Source organism: Seriola lalandi, unplaced genomic scaffold (genome assembly GCF_002814215.2).
Source record: "Seriola lalandi dorsalis isolate HSWRI2012SDOR001 ecotype SW California unplaced genomic scaffold, Sedor1 jcf7180002054482, whole genome shotgun sequence".
Classification (NCBI taxonomy): Eukaryota; Metazoa; Chordata; class Actinopteri; order Carangiformes; family Carangidae; genus Seriola; species Seriola lalandi.
This window is the reverse complement of record NW_019525035.1, coordinates 967,785-984,292: the sequence shown is the minus strand read 5'-3', so window position 1 is coordinate 984,292 and position 16,508 is coordinate 967,785. Positions and strand designations below refer to the sequence as shown.

General features: G+C 44.5%; 1 protein-coding gene across 1 annotated transcript in view; it reads left to right on the top strand.

Annotated features, from left to right (window-relative positions):
• LOC111659539 (5-hydroxytryptamine receptor 2A) overlaps nucleotides 1–16,508 on the top strand; it is a 40,759-nt gene that overhangs the window by 13,213 nt on the left and 11,038 nt on the right. Inside the window, exon 2 of the mRNA XM_023412519.2 lies at nucleotides 15,266–15,466. Coding sequence (XP_023268287.1) covers nucleotides 15,266–15,466 — 201 coding nt within the window. The remainder of the gene's footprint in view (nucleotides 1–15,265; nucleotides 15,467–16,508) is intronic.

Below are 16,508 nucleotides of genomic sequence, written 5' to 3'. Positions count from 1 at the left end.
TGATCTCTTTATCCTCGTCTCCTCTTTCTTCTCCAGAGCGAAGCATCAGTGTAAAACCACATTTAAATCCCTCATTTTAAAAAGGAGTAAAAACAAACGCAGAGATGTAATCCCCGTGATTCCTGGCAGTTCTGTCGACTTCCCCTTCTTCTTCTTCTTCTTCTTCTGTTTTAAATCATGCACCCGCACAGCAGAGCGAGACTGAACATGTTTATACTCTTTTATTCCAATCAGCCTCATTAATCAAATGACTTTAATATGACTAAAACTGACTGAGACTCCTTAAAGGACAAATGAGGTGCCAGGATGAACAGAAGTCCTGGACGCCTCCGTCTCCATGTATTCTGGACACGTCTGTGTGGACGGAGAACATGCAGGAGGGATTATATTTCCCATTTGGCCTCGGGACGCCGCAGAGGGAGCAGCTTATCCTGCTGCCACTGTGAACTACACCTGGCTAAACTATGGAAAATGGATGGATGGACTTTAAACCTGACTGGGTCAGAGGGGGGGCAGAAGAAGAAAACCTGGGCAGTATGTTGGATCTGTCCTCAGGCTTCACACGTGTGACTGTGTGAATGCTGGGAAACCTTCATCTCTCCAAATATGAATCTCAGTCTTTAGATTTCAGTCTAATGGAACAGATGTTCACTGTCTTGTTTACATGTATCTGTGTTTATGTGCGTACATGTGTGCTCTGTCTGATCTCGCTGTGTGTTCACTGCCGAAGCTTTTCATGTGCAAAGCAGCTTCTCTCCCGGCTAATTAAGTGTTCGATGTTTACTTCCAACTCTTTTCTGTTTCTGCTCTGATCTGTTCTACAGCAAAGACAATTAAGATGATGACAAAGTTCCCCGCAGCGCAAACACAGACACACACACACACTGATAAACACACACACACACACACACTGATAAACACACACACACACACAGACACACACACACACTGATAAACACACACACACACACACACTGACAAACACACACACACACACACACACTTGCTTCCACACACTTGTTAATATTAACTTGACAAAGACATTAACTCTACAAAGCAGTGAAGCTTTTCACAGGAAAATGTCAGGAAGTGAAGATCATGCTGAGGAGCTGAGAGCCGCTGTGAATGAGTCAAAGGAAACTCCTGCTGGACCAATCAGAACGAGGCAGTGATGCAGGGGGCGGAACCTACATGTGTGACGAGCGCTCCCACTGGCTGATGACGTCATTAGTGCTAATTTACCGTATCTGTGAGCAGAGGCGCACCAAATGTCTGGGGCCCCCAAGGGAAAAAGGGGCCCCTGATGGCCCCTCATATTGGCCCATTTTGCAATGACAGCTATAAACCCCTTTAAATGTGAGGCGTTCAGGGGACATCTAGTCTGCATGTGAGGTGTTCAGGGAAGATGTGGTCTGCATGTGAGGCGTTCAGGGAACATGTAAATTGTAGCTGCTACTGATAACCCTCATGTGAGGCGTTCAGGGGACATCTAGTCTTTTCAGCGTCATCAAACGGTTCTGCAGGACGTTTGTCTCTGTTGTCGTTTTTTTGTTCCCATCAGCTTGAATCGCTCGACCAAATTTTGATTTCTGATTACATCAACACGTTTTCACATCTTACATGTAGGTACTTGCCGCTCACACACACACACACACACACACACACACACACACACAGGGTCAGGTTATTGGAAATGCAGATTAATCCATTATTCGAGGAGTCACATGGCCGCTGCAGACGTGTGACTCATGGGCCGGTGTTTGTCAGACAGTGGAGGCTCGGTATCCACAGCGATGAAGGCTGCGAGGAGTGAATGGTGTTACCATGGGCGATGCTGAAGCCCGTCATGCTGCAGGCTGGAGACGTATTCTTCAGATGGCAGATATGAGCAGAGAGAACAAAGAGAGGGTGAAAGAAAAAGGGAAACATTCACCTCTGAAAAGAACCTTTCCTTGTTGTCGTTACTTTTCACATTAAGATTCTACATAAAAACTATATAATAAGTCTATAAAACCAAAGCACTAATGATCTGATTACGTAAAGTACAGAATAAGAACATTTTGCTCATAATGCTTTTGAGGCTTTGTGATGGAAACTCTGCTCTGTTCTGTTTGAGACCAGCCAATGGAGGAGCTGCATGGACGAGACGCGACGTGGCTGTGCAAAGTAGTTTCAGGATCCGGGCTTCGTCATGTCCCTTCGCTTGGCGTTTCATCCCTCAGCATCTATTGTTATGGCGCCGCTGATCAAGGCGCTCAACCTCAGTTTATACGCTGAAAATAAATAAATGATCTCGCCTGATTGTGAGGAATAGAGTAGAGTAACAAAAAACACCTGTTCGCCTCGTTTGACTCTTAAAATCGTCTGGAGGAAACTGATGTCATTAGATGAGGCAGCTACTTGACAGACAAATGACTCTTTGCCTTTTATCAAGACACTGTAATGTAATGAAAAGGACGAGGCGGCGTGCTGTCAGAGTCACACACAGAGACAAAGGTGTGTGAACACGAGAGCGATGTTTAAAAACGACCTGATTTTCACTCGTCTGATTAAACCTGCAGTAACTGGTTTTGGTTTATTCTGTCCACTAGGGGGCGACAGAAACTAGGTGTTAACACGACATTAACATTTCCTCATCTTTTAGGTTGATGTGGTGAAGTTGCCACCAGCTACAGAGACACATGATGATTCACGTGTCGTGTTAGTGTCACCTGATCAACCTAACTCCAGTGTTCCCGCTCTTTTAGCTCTGTGTTTGGTCTCCACCAGCTCCTCAGGGAAACATCTGACTCTTTAGCTGCTAAATGCTCCATTACACTGTGAAATTTCCTGTTTTAACTTAAGAGGAACTTCCTAACTAAATGTAGGGGTTCCTATCTTATCTTACTTCATCCTGTCTTATCTCAGGTTATGAAACTTAAATACTTAATCCAACATCAGTAACAGCTTTTATTTCTGTTACCTAGCAACTGATGCTACTTTCTTCATCTGATCTCACTGAGTTATTTCTGTAAACCATTAAATTTGTCATTGAAACGTACAAAAAATGGCCTCTTCACTCTGAAAAACCTCCATTAGCAAGAAGAAGCATAGCTGTCAGACAGCCGGGAGAGCCTCGTGTCGCCGGGTCGGCCTCTCCACAGACGGTCGTAGCTGCTCGGCTAAGTGCAGGATCATGGCTCTAACACATGGTTAGGGTCACACATGAGCCTCTAAATGAATAAGGTCCTTCTGTTGATATTTTGTCGGTTGTGTCATAGCAACAAAAGAGCAGCGATGTGGATGAAACAGGTTCGCTGAATGGTGGGAAGGTGAAAGTCAGAACAAGATTAACGGCTAACGGTTTAGTTTAAGATTTCGGGAAGTCAGGAAAACACTTCCTGTTTTGAGTAAGGATGAATCAGGTCCTAACTCTGGTTACCATGGTTACCACACATTTAAGACAGGATCTACAAGTTTGGAGGTTTCTGTGAAATGGCCCCCGCTCTCTGCCTGTGTCAGGAGTCAGGTCGTCGGATAAAAGCTGAGGAGAGCTGCAGGTGTGTGAGTGTTAGCGACAGGTTTCACATGACAGAGTCATACAGGTATTGATTATAGCTGCGTTTAGAGAGTCACTCGTTATATCCACAGTCACAGGAGCTTGCATGTCAGGAAAAAGTACACAAGCATCGTTCATCATCATCATCATCATCATCATCATCATCATCATCATCACACATGCATCTTGGGGGACGTGTATTTATGCTAGCAGCGTGACTGTTGAAAATTGTGTGCAGACATTATCCAGGACCCAGAGGACACAGAGTCCTAGATTTTTCTCCAGCGCCATCGGACCATTGGACCATTAGTCCAGTACTCTAGTTTATGACCGTATGCTATCATGCTAACATGCTAAGCTAGTGAAGTTGGTAAACATTTTTCTGGCTAAACATCAGCATATTTGTGTCACTGATATGATAAAAGTATTTTAATGACACGTGTGACGGCTCGTTTGGGGAGAATTTATTGGGATTTAAGACCAAAAGCTGCAACAATTTCAGATTTCAGCTCGTTCTTCATTAGTGTAATATTTCTCGGTTATTAATTAAGTGCATGTTGTTCAAATAACTAGCTGTAAGAGAGGAGGGCGCGGGGTCTTTGTATTCCTGCTGAATGTGTACATTATGTGTTCAGTGTGGGTGGAAAACATTAATCAGAGGAGCTCACAGCTCTGATCACGGTGTTGTTACGATGTCACAACACACTGATTACAGTCATCTGGGCTGTTATTTGTGCAATTACATGAAGACTTAAAGAGTGGGCAGTGAACTTTGGCCACAGTGCGGTTTTTCAATTCAGATACAGACAGAAATGGTGAAGAGGAGGGAATTTAGACAAGAAACAAAAAGGAGAACGTTCTGGTGTTTTTCAAGGAAACGAAACCTGGTGAGAGGAAGAACATGTTTTTGGTGGTTTCAGGTCAAGACGTCTGTAGAATTACACTGAGAGGGATTTGTTTAAAAACTTGGCTAACACCTGATCTCAGCTGGTTGCAGTTTCTTTCATTGAAAACGCAACACACTGCTGCTGCTACATGCCATTCATGTAGCATTTGAAAAGCCCCACCTCCACAGCAGACACCTGTGGGCTCTGAAATCCCCCTGAGGGAAGCGACAGTCATCACTCCATCACCTCCTGCTGTGCAGAGTTTGGTGTTTCCTTGTGGGGGAATGAGTCAAGACGCTTTTGTCACATGACGATCTGAACCACGTTAGCTGGCTGACTGAAGTGCAGGCGTTTAGCTGCTGTTGGAAAAAAGAAAAGAGTTAGCAGTTAGCAGTTAGCTCACATCGAACTGAAAATGCTAAAAAGGAACCAAGTTCAGTTCAGTTTTGAGATGAAGCCTTTTCACTGAATCACAAAACATACAGCAGCTTACAGGACAGTTTTCTGAGTGATCCAATATAAATACAGCAGATTTCAGGTAAAAACTCTCAGAGAAACCAAATCCTGCAAGGTTTGGATGGTGGGTCCAGGTGGGCGGGGCTTGGTGACTGCTTTGTTGTGACATCACAAAGTTCCAGAAGTCCTGACGGCTGGTTTTAAGGCTCAGTTTCTGAATACAGGCTGTGTGCATTTCTCTGTGGACTGAGGCTTTGATACTTTCACAGTATTAATATAGAAGCTAGAGCTGATCTATAATCACACTACACATGGACACAGACCTTTACACTGGAGGAGCTTTAAAGCCATTTTTTATCTAAAGTTAACTTTCACTGACCAAACATGTCTGTGACCAAATGTGAGTTTTATTACTGATGAATTCAACTTTTCATTTGTAGAATAAGGAATGCACTTTTCTGTTTTCCAAGATGTTCATAGTCTCACTTCAAAGTTATTTCTTTAATGTGTTTCAGCTGTTCCTGCTCCTGAACAGGCCGTGGCTGGATACTATTATATATATTATTATTAGAGTTTCTCAGACACTTGTCAGTTCCTCTCTGTATTTTTTAATCATCTCAAACTCGCTGCAGAAGATTTATCAAACTAATAATCTTGTTTGTAGAACAATTCTCTTCTTGATGTAAATAATCCAGAACGATCATCCATGATTAAAGATGTACTGACTTGGCTCCATTAATGCTGCAGCTTGTTCACTGCAAAGATAAAGTCCTTCATTTGTTAACATTCAGCAACAACACCTCCCAGGAGCCTTCACTTTGGGTTCGCCGTCACAGCTGCTCAGTTACAGAGCCGGGGAAAAAAATCATGCTTTAGATACAAAGAGAAAGAGATTTTTTTTTTTTGTTGCTGAGAGAAAAGCAGAGGAGGAAGTGGAACTGAGACGTCGGGTCGCAGGAAACAAAAGGTCATCGACACCCTCGCCGAGGAGGACGGGTCACTGTGAGGAGGAGGACGGGTCACTGTGAGGAGGACAGGTCAATGTGAGGAGGACGGGTCACTGTGAGGAGGAGGAGGGGTCAGGCCGAGGAGGACGGGTCACTGTGAGGAGGACGGGTCAGGCCGAGGAGGACGGGTCACGCCGAGGAGGAGGGGTCACGCCGAGGAGGAGGGGTCACTGTGAGGAGGACGGGTCAATGTGAGGAGGAGGAGGGGTCAGGCCGAGGAGGACGGGTCACTGTGAGGAGGACGGGTCAGGCCGAGGAGGACGGGTCACGCCGAGGAGGACGGGTCACGCCGAGGAGGAGGGGTCACGCCGAGGAGGAGGGGTCAGGCCGAGGAGGACGGGTCACGCCGAGGAGGACGGGTCACTGTGAGGAGGACGGGTCAGGCTCAGGAGGACCGGTCACACTGAGGAGGACGGGTCAGGCTCAGGAGGACGGGTCAGGCTGAGGAGGACGGGTCACTGTGAGGAGGACGGGTCAGGCTCAGGAGGACGGGTCAGGCTCAGGAGACGGGTCAGGCTAAGGAGAACATAAGAACAAGAATCCGTATGATCGCTTCGACATGTTGTTATCGGACCAGCTCTTCTCCAGACTCTCCGCCTCCACCTGTTCATCCACCAGCTCATGTGTTGGAGCTGTAGCTCACGGAGCCGGTCTCACCTGTGACTGGATGCAGGTGATGATCCTGTTCTGCGGTTTCCCTCCTTTGATGCAAAGTGAGGAGCGATCACCGGGTCTCAGCTCTGACTTCACTCAGTTTCTGCACATGAAAAAGTTTGAATCAGCAATTTCCTGCAAAGAGAAAACCCTCGTCAGCACTTTTCATTTTGAGAGATTTCACATCTCAGTGTTTTGTTGTAAAAAACAGAGACAGTCGACGGTGGATGAAACAATGACAAGACATTCACCACATCCTGCTCCTCCTCTTCACTTTCTTATATTCCCTGATTTCTCCTCTTCCTCTCCTTGTATTTCCGTCTCGACTAAATTTTTTCATAGCGTTTCTTTCATTTTCCACTTCTGCTGATTTTTCTCTCTCTCATATCTTTTATGTTTTAATCATCTACATTGTTTCTCCCTGTGCCATTTATCAGTCTGTTATTTGGACTCTCTCTCTCTGTCTCGTCTCGTCTCGTCTCGTCTCGTCTCGCCGCCTCAGGAGACCAAGCGCTCTTTAAAATCTAACACAATCAACTTATTTTATCACCACAAACACACTGTGGAGGGAAGCGTGGTAATAATAATCACCCAGCTGAGGCTCGTCTCTCAGCCCTGCTGGGGGAGCTTCAGCTTCAGGACCCCCCCCCCCAACCTCAATCAAGTCATCATTTTAACTCAAACCCTCATGTTTTTAAAGCTTTAAACAAACTAAACCTTCACCTCAGCGCTCTCGGACCAGAACCAGCGATGTCTTTGGTTGATCATCGTCTCAAGACTAAAATGCTTTTATTGTGAAGGACACGCAGGCAGCAGCTTTAGGATCATTAGCTTCTCAGTGCTAACTGCTACAAACACATGGGTGAACTAAATAACCAGGAAACTTATTTATACTAAACACACAGAGAGAGGGAGGGGAGAGATTCTGTCGAGTCAGCAGAGAGGCTGCATGAAAATGTGCTGTGAAAGCAGAGAAAAGAACCAGGAGCCACAGACTGACTCCTGCTCTGGCTTTTATACATGGAGCTCACCTGGCCAGGTGAGTCCCATGATGCTGATTAAGCTCCTGATTGGCCTGCAGCCGTGGAGACACAGCAACAGCAGGGATCAGTGCATCTCAGCATGTTTTAATAATAATAATATTAGTGTGTGTGTGTGTGTGTGTGTGATCTGTCTTCATCCTTGCCCTCTCTCCTCCTCTTCCTCTTCTCTCTGTCTTTTCTCTGCTCCTCTTTCATCAAACCATTCTTCTTGTGCATCTCTGGCCTCCTGGGAGCTCATTTTCCCGCTCTCCATTCTCCGCTCATTCTTCTTCTTCTATCAATTATTTTCATATTTCTTAGCTTTAGAGAGAGCGTGCACGCTTGGCCGTGAGCAAGGCCGTCTCTGCTCTCTCATCTTCCTGCTGTTTTTTTTTTTTTTAACTGTTTCCTCTGTTGAGTTCTTTTTCTTTCTTTTTCTTTTTCTCTTCTTCATCACGACTCATGATCTTTTTCTTTAATCAGAAACAAAACAACGTTCCTCCTTTGCTCTCTAGAAAACCTGCACTTGTATCTGTGTTTGTTTCTGGTCAGATTCTTGACATATTTAATTTCCCAAATGTGCGAATGTTTCTCTAAAACCCGACGACAGCCTCGTTACTCGTCACTGACACTTTTATGGACTGAGATCAAAGAGTTGAGGAGTGCAGCAGGAGGACTTCTCATTGTGTGACTGTTGAGGCGAACAGCGGGTCAGACTTTAAAGTCCTCAGAGCTGCAGGGCATCGATCGGCAGAGGAGAGATTCGATCGCTGCGCTCGTCCCTCAGGGAGGTCGACTCCGGGTGACTGCACCGACTGAACGCTGTAAAACTGCCGTGTCGGAGGTCTCCAGCGGTTCGGAGCCGTGAGCAACAACAGGAGGCGCCGACAGAGCACGTCTCTGCACGCCTGCAGCTTTATCTGTTTTCTTTAGTGTTTGTTACTTGAACTCTTTTACCTGGAACCTGCATCAACTTGCGGGTTAACAGCTGACTCTTTCATACACACAACAACTTCCCTCATGCATTTTTAACCTTGTTAAACATATAACAGCAAAACAAAGACGAGCTGGTTCGACTCGGAGCCCACGGTCTGATCTCAGAGAGAAAATGAGAAGAGAAAAGTGGAACCCAAAAGATAAATTATTAAACGTTTCATTTTTTTAACTTTCCTAAAAGTCATAATGGAGCCTTTATTTCATTTACAATGTAGAAGGAAATAAAAGATAAAGGTGACGTTGAAAAGGCAAATGGATCTGATGAAGATGGGAAACTGGAGATACCACACAGTAAATCTAGAGTCACCGCCTCGAAGTCGTAAGCCTCCACCAAAACACTTTTTGTGTTCATTAGATATTAGGCCAAAACCGCATTTTGTTAGGTCACCGTGACCTTGACCTTTGACCTTTAGTCACCAAAATCAAATCAGTTTGTCCTCGAGTCCTAGTGAATGTTTGTGCCAAATTTGAAGAAGTTCCATCAAGGTGCTACTGAGACATCGTGTCCACGAGAATTAGATTAGATTTTGGTGGTCAAAAGGTCAAAGGTCACTGTGACATCACAAAACACCTTTTTGGCCATAACTCACAAATTCACTCACAATTTAACTCAAATGTCTATAAGGATAAAATGAAGTGATGACATTTCATATACAAAAGGTCAAAGGTCAACTTCACTGTGACATCATAATGTTCTGTAAAAACACTTCTGGCTTTTATTCAACTCTGTAGCTCAGGACAGAGAGACTGGGACCATGTTGTGAGGATTTTAGAAACACTGAGGTCATTAATCCGACATGCTGCTTTTTAATAAGAGGAGGTTTAATATGTTTGTTGAGCTGCAGCAGTTATTTCCATTATCAACTATTGTGCAGATTATTTTCTCAGTGATGTATTCAGATCGGTTTGTCCCACGAACAATCAAAACATTAACAGATTTCATTTACTATCATCAGAGAAAAATGATTGAACTTGTAGCTGTTAAATCTTTCTGTCAATTAATCAATTGGCCAAATTTTCTTTTGTTTGCTAAAAGTGATTAAACTGATTTTTGAGCTGCATTGATTAGTTGCTCAACAGAAAAATTCATTAATAACTAGTTTGATGATGGAATAATCATCTTAGGAAAAATACCAAACATTTGCTGCTTCCAGTTTCTCACATGAGACGATTGTTGCTTCATATTTTGTTTTTTGTTTTTTTCTTCTTTTTTTACAATTTTCTGACATTTTATATCATCAATTGATTAATTGAGAAAACACTTGTCAGATTAATCAATATGACAAGTTGCAGTTCTACTTAGTCAAAGTCCAAAATGGCTTCAGTGAACATTTCTCTTCAGTCAGACGCAGATTCAGCCACTGCAGGATATAAAATACTGGAGCTCAGGGCTCAATTTCATCCGCACTATAAAACTCTCAGGGCTCCTCTGTAACACAAGAGCTTCTTTAAACAGGAGGGAAACGGAGTCTCCTCACAGACTGACGCCTGCTGCAGAGCCGACTGCGTCTAATTGGTGTCAGGTACCGAGAAATAATGTCACAGTGGTCTGACTGCTCTGAAGCTGCTGAGCTTTCACAGGCAGAGGAAGGAAGAGAGGGGAACAACAGAGGAAAACTACAGCAGCTGTTTCATTCAGGGAGCGAGGAGTCACATGTTTCAGTTGTTTTTCTCTTTTATGTGAGTGTGGAGGAGAGAATTTCTCTGAGAGGAATAATTCACTCTGGTTCTTTTCCATCAGTCGTTAATACTGTGGTATTTGAGCAGTGATTCCCCCTCAGGGTGGACTCTCTCTTCTCTCTCTTCTCTCGCTCTGTGTCTCTCTGTGGGGAGGTGAGAGTGGAGGATCAGCTGCAGAACCAACATCCCTGCAAGTTCTCTCAGGCTGAACCACATGAGGACTGAACTCAGGTCAGCCAGTTTAAAGTACGTGTAGTTTTACAGCTCCTCTCTCAGGCTTCTCTCTGCAGCTCTAGTAACAACAGGCCATTCGGTTGCTGACTGTTCTCTGAGTGATCCAATAAAAATAAAGCAGATTTCAGGTAAAAACACTCAGAGAAACCAAATCCTGCAAGGTTTGGATGGTGGGTCCAGGTGGGCGGGGCTTGGTGACTGCTTTGTTGTGACATCACAAAGTTGCAGAAGTCCTGACGGCTGGTTTTAAGGCTCAGTTTCTGAATACAGGCTGTGTGCATTTCTCTGTGGACTGAGGCTTTGATACTTTCACAGTATTAATATAGAAGCTAGAGCTGATCTATAATCACACTACACATGGACACAGACCTTTACACTGGAGGAGCTTTAACAACTGTAGTGGATAGAAATGTACATTATCTTGTTTTGTGAGTGGCTGATTGGTGGATGTCTCCTGTAGCAGTATTTGACTGAATCCTTTTAGAAATTTTCAGTGGATCCATTGTAGCGTGAAGGTTTTGTTATTAAGCTAACGACCAAGCTAATCTAACTAATTTCCCATTGAGAAAGTGGAGCATTAACGTTGATGTTACTTTCTCCTCCTGCACTCTCCTGGCGCTGACATTAGCTGTCCTTTGTTCATTAAACGTGTTGATGGACTCGTCCTGAAGCTTCACAGCTCAAGTCGGGTCAGTTGGTTCACTTCCTGTGTGTCCGCTGGAAAATAATTTGATACCGCAAATTAATTTTTATTGTCTATACACACAGAGACTGTAGCAATCAAATGACAGAAACTACACTGTCAGACAGAAGCAGAGATTCATTCTCCTGGGGTCCTATTACTACAAAAAAAGGTGTCACAAAGCTAACAGGAGAGTGAGGAAGATGTCAGTCACACACAGTCTGACCACACCCACATCGTCCTGAAACCTAATCAGGTAAAAACGATTACAGTCACCTGAGTGGGCGGACGTGGACGTCTGGTTCGGTTCAGCCTCACTGACAAACACATTCAAAGGAAGAATCTGAGTTCGGCGATCTCCTTCGTTTTCTCGTCGTCACGCCGACAGATCAAAACCTTCACTTTTTTCAAGAGGCCTGAAAATGAAAAATAAGATGAAAGAGACGAAGCAGAATCAGAGGACGGCGATGAAACGAAAAACAATTAGGATAAAAAACTAAAGAAAGGGGAGAGCAGAGAGCAGGAGGGGGAGGAAGAGGAGGCGGCGATGGCGGAGAGTCTGGCAGTGACCATGATGACATGGATGCGTCATCTTCTCCCAAATAATAAAAGCCTGGCTCAGGTCGTCCCTCACCTGTTGTATGGAGGCAGAGAATGAGGAGGAGGAGGGTGTCAATGCTCCATCCTGACCCTGAACATGACGCAGATGCTCCTGATGATCTGCCTCTGATCCCCTCTGCTCCTGTGTCTTTGCTCCTTTGGGGCTTTTTAATGTGAGCACATTATTTTCAGGCTTCTGCACAAAACCAGAGGAAGTGAGAGAGTGAGGCGAGAGAAGAGACGAGCTGAAGGCGCTCTGCATCACCACCTTAAATCAGCGCCGTGCACTGGACGCACTCGTTGCTTTGACAATGATGAACTGAACGAATCCGTTTGCAATTAATGAACGTGAACAAACCAGAAGGTGCCGCTGTTTGTCAACCACCAAAAAAAAACACCGGAAGAGGAAGAGGAGGAGAAGAAGAAGAAGAAGATCTGTGTTTTGGTTTTACGGCTACCTGCAACAGTTTACAGCACCTGGCAGGTGTCAGGTGTCGGTGCTGCTGAAGTCAGTTCAGATTCAAACGATGAAAATCACCTGCTGCTAAACCTGCTACACTTCACTGTAATTAATAATATCATTATCTGACATTACTAAGTTTTTTAAGACCTGCTCTATTTGGAAAGTGCGTAACGTATCTTGTGAATCGGCGCTATACGAATAAAAATTGACTAAAAATCTCACTGTGAGTCTGAATAAACAGACGCATCAGTAACGAATGTGAAACGACACATCGAGGTAAAACATCCGACCGTGTTCAGAAAATATCTGAGTGAATGACGATCACAAGAAATCATTAGGAGAGAGTCGGACCATGAGTCAACAAGTCGGACTCGCCGTGGTTTCTCTCTGTCCGTCACTCTGTCGCAGGGAACTTCTCAATATCGTGAACTAGTTCATTTGAACCTTTGTGAACTGAACACTGCAAGCTGAGTCTAAAAGGTCCCACAATGGTCACAGAGGATGAATTCATTCATTTCCCATGATGCCACGCTCGGGACAAAGCGTAGTGGTAAAGATGTAAGAAAGCGCCCCTCCCTCCCTGTGTCTGCAGCCCCGCCCCGGCTGCTGTGACCGCACCTCTACTCAATCTGTTTTTAAAGAAAACAATCGAATTTTCTTTATAGAGAAAAGATTGTTTTCTTTCTTCCTTCCTGTGGTTTGTACCTGTGAGTCTTTGTGACCTGCTTAATATAACAAACAACCTCGGTAAATAAACCTCAACCGTGTGTGTGTGTGTGTGTGTGTGTGTGTGTGTGTGTGTGTGTGTGTGTGTGTGTGTGTAGTCTGAGCCTGAGCACCTGCAGTTCAGGAGGCGTGGATGTGCTTTCAAAGCCTTGGGCCATGCTCCATGTGTATGACTCACTCCGTTTACACCGTGTGGTCAGTGTGTAATTAACTTTCAGAGGCAGCGAGTCCATGAGAACCGTCACTGCTCAGCTGATGCTCTTTATCACAGACTCCAGCAAACATTACAACAAAAACAAATGTTGTTCCAGCGAATGATTCCTCTTCATCCATGTGAAAGAGAGCAGCTGGAAATAAACTGTTGTTTACTTATTATGAAACGACAGTTTTTATTTGTGAGATTTTCCAACTGTCTTTCAGTTCTGATCCGGTTTGTGTTCACACAACATGGACTGATCTATAACAGGACGTGATTCACCGCTGCACTTTACGTTCTCTGGCTCATCAAGAAATAACAACTAATGATGCTCATAATTACAGACTAAACCTGGACCTGGTACGTTATAAATACCATCATGCACTAGCTGCAGTCTTCTCCCCTCGTCGCAGCCGCGCCGACAGGATTATATTTCATAGTACGCACAAGAACCGCCTCCCCTGTTTTCAGGCAACTTTTAGATTTCCCACACTCGCACAGATGTCTGCTCATCGACCAGATGTTTTCATGCTGTCATGTTCAGTTTCAGCCTGGACATAGAAACTACAGGGGAAGTGTTTTATGTGATGCTGCTGCCATGGTGTGAATATAACATCAACAGGTCTTTGCTCTGTCTATTTTTGCACTGACACGCCCACGGCACCATTAACGTGCGCTCCATAATTGTAATCAATATGTTTCGCAGTCACCACGCTCACTCCACATTCATCCAGTGTGTTTCCTGCCTCACGCCCCAAAAACAACAGCAGCAGCTAAATAACAGGCGACAATATACAATCATACACTCCACTGAATATCCCAGAGAAACGTGAACGTCCAACAGACGTGTACAGGGCTCACAGTCGATCAGTGGACTGGTGTGAAACCAGTGGCAGGAATAAGTAACGTGTCACCTGTGTTGCCTCGTGTGCGTGCACGAGATAAACACAACTGAGACCCACATGAAAAACTGCTCCGTAGTGCTACTGGAGGGTTTTTTAAAGGTCCATTGCAAATTCCAACACATGAAACTGGCAAGAGGTTTGATGCTTCGCAAAGATGCAAAAGTTGGTACATTGAGAGAGAGACGCCGGTACAAAGGCTGGGACGCGCCACAACATCTTCTTCTACTGTAAACAAGGTATTTCTGTCCTGCTGCCACACGTCATTACAGGTCTCTGCTCCGCTACAAAGACCAGAGAGCCGGTACAAACCGACCGGAACATCTGGACGTTAAAATCATTAAAAAGCCATCTCAGGTGGAAACAGCCATATATTCTCAACATTTACCTGGATGGAGGCAAAAGCTTCACGTCACAAGGTTCTATTAATAAAAAGGCGAGGCAGCTTTATTTATAGAGAGGCCGTTTCCATAGTTACTGCTGCTCCTTGACTGATGTCATCTCATCACATCCTCTTGAGTAATACTTGCATAAAAGCCGTCGATGCAAACACGCAGTAAGTCACATTTTATTTAGCTGTAATTTAAATAAAAACCTGCTGAATATTTATTTCTCTCTCATTTCCTCTTCTTGACCAGAGGAACACGTGTCATCACAGCTGATCACACGTCTGCAGGAACTAAATGTTTCCTCCACAGTTAAAACTCAGACGTAAAACTACAGTCGGACCCGTAGAGAAAGTTTTTCTAAATCAAAACTACTAAAACTATTTCCTCACTGTGTGTGTGACACAGTTTGTCCTTCATCTGGTGTCGAGTCAGTTTCACCCGACATTTAAATACAGTTTTATTTGGTGGTGGATTTTGTCTTTTTTCTGACAAACCAACATCTGGAGTTTAAAAACAGAATCATAATTTTAAAGGGAGAATATGAAAGTTTTGATATTTCCAGCAAACTGAAAAATGTAATTTGATTGCTGTAGAGAGTCTATGTTTAGGTTTATGTGGTTCCGATCACAGACATGATCAGAAAACAGCCAGATAAATGTATGTGATTATTCCGGTTTAACTTTTGATTGACAGCATTTCAACCGACCTTTTGAGAGGACTGTGGCGAAGCATTGTGGGAAATCAGAAGCATCAGATTTATTGCAATCAAAACCCCAGTCACTGATTCAGATGTTTTACTTCTTGTGTCCTTCCCTTCGTCTTTCCTCCGACAGATTACGGGTGGCCCCTCCCGCCCGACCTCTGTCCCATCTGGATCTACCTGGACGTCCTGTTCTCCACAGCGTCCATCATGCACCTCTGCGCCATCTCTCTGGATCGATACATCGCCATACGAAACCCGATCCACCACAGCCGCTTCAACTCCCACACCAAGGCCCGCGTCAAGATCATGGCAGTGTGGACCATTTCCGTGGGTAAGGACACGGATACACACACACACACACACACACACACACACATTTTAATTCCGGCTAAGGATTCATTTTATGGGGGACATGAACCTGTGAATCTAATTGGTTGATAATCCAGCAGTTGTTGTTGAGATATTTAACATAAAGTGTCGGACTGATAGACGACATGTCTGTCCCATAAAGATGGACGTCACCCACAGGTTTCTGAAGAGCTGTTTTGAAGCTCAGAGTGAGCTGCTCCACTGTCGCCATCTTGGCAGCGCCTGACTCCGCCCCTAATTCCAGGCTAATCCAAAAATGGGCAAAAGACCAGGTTGTAAACATGTTCATTTCTGCTGTACAGTTGGACATTTTAACATGGGAGTCTATGGGGACTGACTCACTGTTGGAGCCAGACTCTAGTGGCCGTTAGAGGAACTGCAGTTCTTGGAACAGCTGTGTTTGAGAGGAAGTTTGATTTGATTCAAAGGATAAATACCGTAGTTAATTCAAATAGTCATGAAAATAAAATGTACCACACAAACACAGAAACACAACTGAGCGCACATTCACCAAACCAAGGCTGTGAAAATAACAGTGGCGCTGTTCTGTGTAAAGGTTTAGGCTCACAGTCGTCACTGATGTGTTTGTCCTTGTTCACTGCAGCTCTCTCGTCTTTGTCAGTGGAACATTTTGCACGTGGACTTTTCAGTAATGCTTCGGGTAAAGTAAAGCAGCTAAAATGCCAGTTCTGTAAGTTCTTAAATAGATGAAATTACGTCTGAGAGAGGCCACGGTCGAACGCACAAAACTGAAGGAGGAGAGAGAGAGAGAGAGCAGGAGGAGGGCTGACAGCTCCTCATGAGAGGCAATTTTCCTGTGTTCAAGACAGAAGTGACATTTATGACTCCATATAATTTTTATGGAGGCGAGGGAACAATCAGCTCCTGATAATTGGCTTCTGCCTGTCTGGCTGGTTTCCAGCTGCTCAGGTCAATGGGCCTAGATGAGCAGGAAATGTAATGATGGGCCTGCAGACGAAGACCTGCAGCCGCTCGGCGCTGGG